This window comes from Loxodonta africana, chromosome 4 (assembly GCF_030014295.1).
Source record: "Loxodonta africana isolate mLoxAfr1 chromosome 4, mLoxAfr1.hap2, whole genome shotgun sequence".
Taxonomy (NCBI): domain Eukaryota; kingdom Metazoa; phylum Chordata; class Mammalia; order Proboscidea; family Elephantidae; genus Loxodonta; species Loxodonta africana.
In genome coordinates, this window is record NC_087345.1 from 57,065,505 (window position 1) to 57,075,918 (window position 10,414).

The following is a 10,414-nucleotide window of genomic DNA, read 5'->3' on the forward strand; positions in this document are numbered from 1 at the left end:
GATCAGGATACGGTTTCAAGGAATCTCTGAGTGTACGAGTTGCTCCAGCTAACGAAACGCACACATGGGAGACATATGGTTTTATGAAGCATTCGTTTCTGACAATTCAGTGCATGTAAAGACACAGTTCTAGCCATTTAAAAGTATGGCCAAACTGCCTTATTCCAACAGCCTCACATAAACATTTTTTAATTAAATCAGGAGAAAGCTACATTAATCTCGGAGACACATGGACCAAGTCAGCGTGCATTCAACTAAAACTGTATTCCACCAAAGGGGCGTGCGGTGGGACTTTCATGCTTTCTCTCAGAGGGAAGAGCTTACCAATGATCTGGATGATTTCTGCTAGCAGTACTCCATCTGCAATGTCTTGTTGCAAATCCTTGATCAGCCGCTTGTGGCCTGACTTTGCTAGGTAGTGGTTGGCCCAGTCAGTGTAAATCTGTTGAGCAGAGGGAGGGAAAAAGTGAGATGAGCTGAGGGAAAAGAGAGACAATAAAAATGTTGAAGACAAATGTTGGATTCAAAGGGAAGCTATTCTGGATCGCATTCCAGTTTAAGAAGTCACTGCTCAAAAGGAAATAGTTGTAAAATAATTTTTAAACAGCTCTTTCTCCCACTTATCTCTTGTTTCAAGGGAGGATGATTCACTTTCTTTCAAAATAAGAGGCCAGTCACTTCTGACAAAGCAAAAACTCCCTTCCCGAATGACTACTGAGGAAACTCCTGTTGTCAATCAGTTTGGGTTCTCTTTCACTTGTCCCCAGTTCTATCACTTTGAAAATAATCCTGCTTGTTCTTGTAAAAGGAAGCCACCTGGACTGATTTACACAGGAACCTTACTATAAAAATTTGTTTCTCGGAGAAGACTTTATTGAATTTGTCATATGAGATACTGTACGTGACAATATTTTGGCACAGTTTTATGAAATAATTGCAAATGCCTTCCTGTCTAAGATATCATATTTGGACTGTCATCTCCAATTTAAGCCTTTTGAAATGTGTTCATATGAGAGAAGAGGGGCAGCAAATGCAGTTATTACACAGAAATTACAGTATACAATTGAGGAGTGGATTGCAAGTCACAAGGCTGGCAATTTGACGTAGAGTAGATGGCTCTTCAACAATCGACAAATTACAATATAAAGAAAAAATGCAACTGTGAAAAAAGTTTCACAAACATAAAACGTTACTAATTATTTTCAAATGTTATCAGACACCAGGGGTTACCATGAGTCAGAGTCTACAACACCTGGGTTACTAATATAAAGTGCTATTGTAAAGGAAATAAATATGTCGAAACCTTTCAGTTTTTGCAGTGACTGATATGAATACATTAGTAACTTCATTACATGCAGATTATGATATGTGCTGATATAGAAGAATAAAAAATTGGAAATGATATTAAATCCTGTTGCGGTCGAGTTGACTTAACTCATAGTGAACCTATAGGACAGAGTAGAACTGCCCCATAGGGTTTCCATGGCTGCAATTCTTATGGAAGCAGAGTGCCATATCTTTCTTCCATGGAGTGACTGGTAGATTCAAACCACTGACCTTTCAGTTAGCAGCTGAACACTTAAATACTGTACCACCAGGGCTCAGAAATGATAGTAGAAGAGGAGAAATGAATGGAAAATATATACACATAAAAGTGTTACAGAAGCACTGGAGTTAGAACTGCGAATATAATGAAAGTTGGACATAAAAGGTGAAGGGAAAGGGCTTCCCAACAAAGGGTACAACATGCAGAAAGGCAGAGAGGCAAAGAAAACTAAGACAGTTGGAAAAGCTGTTAACTAAGGCACAGTTCCTGGATTTTAGGACAAATTAGGCTAAAAACATACATTATGTCATGGTTTCACATGCAGCACTAAATGCCAGGCAAACATTGTATAAAATATTTTTTAACAAAAGCAATACATATTCTTTTTATTAAAAAAAAATCAAATAAGTCACAAGTGTAGGAACTAAGAGAACACGTACCTACTACTCTTTACTAGAATACAAGTTGAATAAGTATGGTGACACACACCTTTCCTGATTTTAAACCACCCCATGTCCCCTTGTTCTGTCTGAATGACTGCCTCCTGATCTAGGTACAGGTTCCTCATGAGCACAATTAAGTGTCCTGGAATTCCCATTCTTCACAATGTTATCCATAATTTGTTGTGATTCACAGAGTCGAATGCTTTTGCAAAGTCAGTAAGATACAGGTAAACATCTTTCTGGTATTTTCTGTTTTCAGCCAAGATCTGTCTGACATCAGCAATAAAAATAACCTGTTGCCATCGAGTCTATCCTGACTCATAGCAACCATATAGGACAGAGTAGAAGTGCACCATAGAGTTAGCAAGGAGTGGTTGGTGGATTTGAACTGCTGACCTTTTGATTAGCAGCCTGAGCTCTTAAATACTGCATCACCAGGACATCGGCAATGGTATCCCTCATTCTATGTCCTGTTCTGAATCCAGTTTGAATTTCTGGCTGTTCCCTATTGATGTACTGATGCAACCGTACAAGGTGTTTGTTTAAACATATTTCTATTACACCTAATGCTGTAAGGAACACATTTACACATGCATATTTGCACACTCTCATGCTACTGCTTTTATAGGATCAAAACCAGAAGTGCTAAGTTGCTCTGATGGATCCTAGGTGTAAACATTCCAAACTTACAACACAGAAAAAAGAATCAGTATTTATTTTAGAAAACACAATGATCTATTAATGCACATCTATTGTTGTTGTTAGGTGCCATCGAGTCAGTTCCAACTCATAGTGACCCTATAGGACAGAGTAGAACTGCTCCATAGGGTTTCCAAGGAGCACCTGGGGGATTCAAACTGCCAACATTTTGGTTAGCAGCCGGCTTTTAACCACTACACCACCAGGGCTCCATATGCATATCTAGTGGTGATTAAATTTCCTGAAAGATGTATATTATTGGAGGCATCCAGTTGTAAAAGACAAATATACATGATAGCAATAATTCACTCTTTTTCCATGTCCATGATTCTAAGTTGAAGACAGTAAAGTATGAGAAAACTCACTTGCTTAATTTGAAAATTAACATGTAAATTCTAGACAGACACTGTTTTATTTGGTGATCATTTTCCTCAGTTACAAATTTATCCTACTAGTGTTATTGTAAATTGTCTTTTTAAAGTTATGTATATTGCTTAGACTACCATGCATCTCTCAGTTTGTTGTACTGTGTGGCTTTGCTGCTGGTATTTCAAATGGCAGTAGGGTCACAGTTGGTGGACAGGTTTCAGTGGAACTTCCAGATTAAGAAAGACTAGGAAGAAGGACCTGGTATTACACTTCCAAAAAAACTGGCCAGTGAAAACCTTATGAATAGTGGCAGAACATTGTCTGATATAGTGCCAGAAGATGAGACTCTCAGGTTGGAAGGCATTTGAAATATGACTAGGGAAAAGCTGCCTCCTCAAAGTAGAGTCAACCTTCATGACATGGAAGGAGTCAAGTTTTTCGGTCCTTCAGCTGCTGATGTGGCATGACTCAAAATGAGAAGAAACAGCTGCAAATATCCATTAATAATCAGAACATGGAATGTATGGAGCATGAATCTAGGAATACTGGAAAATGTCAAAAACGAAATGGAATGCATAAACATCCATATCCTAGTCATTAGTGAGCTGAAATGGACTGGTATTGGCCATATTGAATGAGATAATCATATGGTCTACTATGAAGGGAATGACAAATTGAAGAGGAATGGCATCACATTCAACCTCAAAAAGAACATTTCAAGATCTATCCTGAAGTATAACACTGTCAGTGACAGGATAATATCCATATGTCTGCAAGGAAGACTGGGCCGTGGTGGTGTGGTAGTTAAGAGTTCACTGCTAACCAAAAGCTCAGCAGTTCAAATCCACTAGCAGCTTCTTGGAAACCCTATGAGGCAATTCTACTCTGTCATGTAAGGTCACTATAGGTGGAATCAACTCAGTGGCAATGGATTTACCAGGAAGATCACTTAATACTACTTTTCAACACTGAGCACCAACCACTAATGCCAAAGATGAGGAAACTGAAGATTTTAACAACTTCAGCAGTCTGAAATTGATCAAATATGCAATCAAGATCCATTGATAATTACTGGTGATTGGAATGCAAAAGTTGGAAATGAAGAAGGAGTAGTAGTTGGAAAACACGGCCTTGGTGATAGAAATGATGCTGGAGAGTACGATAGAATTTTGCAAGACCAATGACCTCTTCATTGCAAATACCTTTTTTCAACAACATAAATGGCAACTATAAACATGGACCTCACTGGATGGAAAACACAGGAATCAAATCTACTACATCTGTGGAAAGAGACAATGGAAAAGCTCAATATCATCAGTCAGAACAAGGCCAGGGCCACCTGCAGAAGAGACAATCAATTTGCTCATATGCAAGTTCAAGGTGAAGCTGAAAAAAGTTAAAAGTTCACAAAAACCAAAATATGACCTTGAGTTATCCCACCTAAGTTTGGCAACCATCTCAAGAATAGATTTGATGCACTGAACACTATGATCAAAGATCAGACGAGTTGTGGAATGATATCAAGGACATCGTACATGAAGAAAGCAAAAGGTTATAAAAAAAAAAAAACAGGAAAAAAAGAAAAGATCGAAAATGGAGGTCAGAAGAGACTCTGAAACTTGCTCTTGAATGTAGAGTGGCTAAAGTGAATGGAAGAAATGATGAAGTAAAAGAGCTGAACAGAAGATTTCAAAAGGCGGCTCCAAAAGACAAAGTAAAGTATTATAATGACATGTTCAAAGATCTGGAGTTAGAAAACCAAAAGGGAAGAACACGCTTAGCATTTCTCAAGCTGAAAGAACTGAAGAAAAAATTTGAGCCTCAAGCTGCAATTTTGAAGGATTCTATGGGCAAAATACTGAACAGCAGCATCAAAAGAAGATGGAAGTCTCACTCCAACAAGGCTGGCATTAATCCAAAAAACACAAAATAATAAATGCTGGAGAGGCTACAGAGAGATTGGAACTCTTATACACTGCTGGTGGGAATGTAAAATGGTACAACCACTTTGGAAATCTATCTGGCGTTATCTTAAACAGTTAGAAATAGAACTACCATACAACCCAGAAATCCCACTTCTCGGAATATACCCTAGAGAAACAAGAGCCTTCACACAAACAGATATATGCACACCCATGTTTATTGCAGCTCTGTTTACAATAGCAAAAAGCTGGAAGCAACCAAGGTGTCCATCAACGGATGAATGGGTAAATAAATTGTGGTATATTCACACAATGGAATACTACGCATCAATAAAGAACAGTGACGAATCTGTGAAACATTTCATAACATGGAGGAACCTGGAAGGCATTATGCTGAGCGAAATGAGTCAGAGGCAAAAGGACAAATATTGTATAAGACCACTATTATAAGATCTTGAGAAATAGTATAAACTGAGAAGAACACATACTTTTGTGGTTACGAGGCGGGGAGGGAGGGAGGGAGGGAGAGGGTTTTTTACTGATTAATTAGTAGATAAGAACTGCTTTAGGTGAAGGGAAGGACAACACTCAATACATGGAAGGTCAGCTCAACTGGACTGGACTGGACCAAAAGTAAAGAAGTTTCTGGGATAAACTGAATACTTCAAAGGTCACTGGAGCAAGGGCAGGGGTTTGGGAACCATGGTTTAAGGGGACTTCTAAGTCAATTGGCAAAATAATTCTATTATGAAAACATTCTGCATCCTACTTTGAAATGTGGCGTCTGGGGTCTTAAATGCTAACAAACGGCCATCTAAGACCCATCAATTGGTCTCAACCCACATGGAGCAAAGGAGAATAAAGAACACCAAGGTCACACGACAACTATGAGCCCAAGAGACAGAAAGGGCCACATGAACCAGAGACCTACATTATCCTGAGACCAGAAGAACTAGTTGGTGCCTGGCCACAATCGATGACTGCCCTCACAGGGAGCACAATAGAGAACCCTTGAGGGAGCAGGAGATTAGTGGGATGCAGACCCCAAATTCTCATTAAAAGACCATACTTAATGGTCTGACTGTGACTAGAGGAATCCCGGCGGTCATGGTCCCCAAACCTTCTGTTGGCCCAGGATAGGAACCATCCCCGAAGACAATTCATCAGACATGAAAGGGACTGGACAGTGGGTAGGAGAGAGATGCTGATGAAGAGTGAGCTAATTATATCAGGTGGACACTTGAGACTGTGTTGGCATCTCCTGTCTGGAGGGGGGATGGGAGGATAGAGAGAGTTGGAAGCTGGCAAAATTGTCACGAAAGGAGAGACTGGAGGGGCTGACTCATTAGGGGGAGAGCAAGTGGGAGTAAGGAGTAAGATGTATATTAACTTATATGTGACAGACTGACTTGATTTGTAAACGTTCACTTGAAGCTCAATAAAAGTTAATAAAAAAAAAAAAAAAGAAGATGGAAGGAATACACAGAGTTACTGCACCAAAAAGAACTGTTGACGTTCAACCATTTCAGGAGGTAGCATATGATATAGAAATGACGGTACTGAAGGAAGAAGTCCAAGTTGCACTGAAGGCATTGGCAAAAAACAAGGCTCCAAGAATTGACGGAATACCAACTAAGATGTTTCAACAAACGGATGCAGCTCTGGAGGTGTTCACTCGTCTATGCCAAGAAATCTGGAAGATAGCTACCTGCCAACTGACTGGAAGAGATCCATATCTGTGCCCATTCAAAAGAAAGGTGATACAAAAGAATGTGAAAATTACCAAACATTATCATTAATATCATACACAAGTAAAATTCTGGTGAAGATCATTCAAAAGGATATACAGCAATACATGGACAGAGAACTATCAGAAATTCAAGCCAGATTCAGAAGAGGATGTGGAATGAGGGATATCATTGTTAATGTCAGAGGGATCTTAGCTGAAAACAGAGAATACCAGAAAGATATTTACCTGTGTTTTACTGACTATGCAAAGGCATTTGACTGTGTGGATTGTAACAAATTATGGATAACATTGCGAAGGATGGGAACTCCAGAACACTTTGTTGTGCTCATGAAGAACCTGTACATAGACCAAGAGGCAGTTGTTTGAACAGAGCGAGGGGATACTGCATGGTTTAAAATTAAGAAAGGTGTGCATCAGGGTTGCATCCTTTCACCATACTTATTCAATCTGTATGCAGAGCAAATAATCCAAGAAGCTGGAGTATATGAAGGAGAATGTGACATCAGGATTGATGCCATTAACAACCTGCCATATGCAGATGACAGAACCTTGCTTGCTGAAACTGAACAGGACTTAAAGCACTTACTGATGAAGATCAAAGACTACAGTCTTCAGTATGCGTTGTACCTCAACATAAACACAAATCCTCACAACTGGACCAGTAAGGGACATCATGATAGGCAGTGAAAACGTTGAAATTGTCCACCCTCTCAACTCAGAAGTATGTATGTAAGTTTAAGCCTGCTATGTTCTCATCCAAGCCTGCAGTATCTCTATCATGACACCACTTCCATCAAACCCCATGTTGTATAGATTTTGTTTAATGAAAACATTAAATTATGGAAACAACATTTCTTTAAATAACCGAGTGGAATGTATTAAAAATGAAAACAAAAATACTTTCATTCTCCAAATGCATGTCAACAGTGCCTTCCCCTCTCTCCAAATTCCTCCTAAGACTTAGGTGAGAAAAAAGATGGGAAACTAGCTGGTTGGCTTCAAGACCTAGTTGGAAAAGCCTTCGATTTAGCTCACTAATCATTTTTTAATTGGTCCAAGATTTTTTTTCCAGAGGAGTCCAAGCCTCAGTGCTTTTACTCGTCCAGTATCTCTAACATCTGAAGCTTTGCTCAGGCCAGGGTGCTAACTTTAGTTGTACTCACTTAAACCAATTCAGACTATATAAAGGAATTTAAAATAATTCTGCACTAAAAAAAAAGTCCTATTTTTTTTTTTCTAATACACATTGTATAACTCCTGTAATTAAAAAATACTTGCAGTCCTTTAAGGAATTCACAGGAAAGGGAAAGCCAGTGCCTTCCAAAAGGATGTTATAATCTCAATGGGGAAATGTAAAGCTATTACAAGGCAACTTATAAACATGTTTTAAAATATTATATATAGATCTGAAGCCCTGATGGTGCAGTGGTTGAGAGCTATGGCTGCTAACCAAACGGTCAGCAGTTGGAATCCATCAGCTGCTTTTGGAAATCCTATGGGGCAATTCTACTCTGTCCTATAGGATCGATACAAATCAGAGTTGACTCAATGGCAACAGGTTTAGTTTTTGGGATAGATAGATTAAAAAAAAAAAAAAAAAAAACCCATTGCCCTCATAGAGACTCTATAATACAGAGTAGAACTGCCCCATAGAGTTTCCAAGGAGCACCTGGTGGATTTGAACTGCCGACCATTTGGTAAGCAGCTGTAGCTCTTAATCACTACACCACCAGGGTTTTCCTAGATAGAAATATATAAATTTAAATCTATGCCTTTAGGAAATATATATATATATGTATATATATATATATATGTAAAGTGAGGAAAAAATGAGGTATGTCTTTAATGAGACAGTTTTAAAGTAAAGGATATATGATGTATAAATTTATTTAAAACTCACCCATAAACTCACTATAATGTTCTGACAAAAGAATGTGCAAACAAATCTTGTCAACTGTCATTTGAATGTGTTTTTCAAATAATCACAACAGAATGGTGAAATTCTGTTCTAACTGGATCTGATCTTCAAAGCTGCTCTTGTTTCCTTACTACAAAAAATCATCACAATATTTAACATCTTAGCCTCAGGTGAATGAGCTACAAAACGTGTGGTAATACATTTTGTAGGATTACTGTATGAATTAGTTATAAATACTTTAGGGAAGAAATGTATATAATTGGGAACAATATCAAATTACCCCACCCATTGCTGTTGAGTCAATTTCGACTCACAGGGACCCTATAGGACAGAGTAGAACTGCCCCACAGAGTTTCCAAGGAGTGCCTGGTGGATTCGAAATGCCAATCTTTTGGTTAGCTGCCATAGCTCTTAACCACTACGCCGCCAGGGTTTCCAATATCAAAGTAATCATACTTAAATGTTTCATAATTTCTTTAAGACGGTCAGTATTCTGGTCAAGATTCTGGACAAAGCTTCAAATACAATTTACTCTAAACTTCTAAAACTAGTTTTCCTTAAAAGTTTTGGTCAACTACAATGTCATGAACATAAATGTTATCCCATATAATCATTATAGTATAATTGTACGCACAACAACTCATTTACAATAGTTACAAATTATAAAGTTTGAAATTACGGGGCATATTTTATATTTCACATTTATGAGCATAAATTTTAGAGTCTGTTTTGCAATAGCACGTATTCTCTGAGGAACATTCCATACCATTGGAATTTCTGCTTGGCCACTTAAAATCTATGTGGACATTGACTGAAGATTTTTTTTCTCAGTGCCAGAGTTTTCTTATCCCTAAAGTGGCAATAATACTAGGATAGCACTGGGTTCTGGGTACTAATGGGATTATTGGAGCCTTGGTGGCACAGCAGTTAAGTATTTGGCTGCTGACCAAAAGGTCTGCAGCAGTTTGAATCCACCAGCTAGCTGCTACTTGGAAACCCTAGGGGGCAGTTCTACTCTGCCTATAGGGTCACTACGAGTCAAAATCGACTTGACGGCAATGGGTTTGGATATTTTTGGTTTAATGGGATTATTCTGCAGATTGAATGAATTTATACTTTTAAAACATGGCCTTTTTTTGCAGTAAGTGTTCATTAAATGTTAAGTATTATTACAATTCCATTATGAAATATACTTACAGTAATTAAAATTAGGAATTTATTAACTTAATGGGCCATTAAAAAAAAAACCAAACCCAGTGCCGTCAAGTCAATTCCGACTCATAGCGACCCTATATCATTATTATCAAATCCTTAAATCTTAGCTACCCACCCAAATGTAGTTAACCTAACTAATTAAGAAAAACTGCCACAAGTTGTAATGACCTATTAGCTTAGTCATTTCCTCCTACAATATCTCTTTTGCAGTTCTCATTTTTTCACTATAAAATAGTAGGGTAAAATAGGAGGCATTATACACGGCCCCATATTGCTTTTGTCCAGTGAACGGGTCACAGTAATACAACATCCTAATAAGGTCTACTGTGATTGTCCACAGGGTGTTAAATCTTTGCGATGATTGTTTCTACTACTGACAAACTAGCACATTTCCTACTTGTATCACAACAAGGTGCCCCTGAATTTTTTAACCATTACGTATTTTAGTATTTGAAGAATGTATTATATGTAGCCTAACAGTTATATAAAAATGATTATAACTATTTTTGTTATTGCATACACTATACTGAAGTACACGACTGTTTCAGTGGA

General features: G+C 38.1%; 1 protein-coding gene across 1 annotated transcript in view; it reads right to left on the reverse strand.

Moving 5' to 3' along the window:
• The window catches only part of NAV3 (neuron navigator 3), a gene marked incomplete at its 5' end in the record, with an annotated part of 304,732 nt that extends 304,212 nt beyond the window's left edge, over positions 1-520 (reverse strand). Inside the window, one exon of the mRNA XM_023559140.2 lies at positions 325-520. Within this exon, the coding sequence (XP_023414908.2) occupies positions 325-520 (196 nt within the window). The remainder of the gene's footprint in view (positions 1-324) is intronic.
• Between the last annotated feature and the right edge of the window lie 9,894 nt (positions 521-10,414).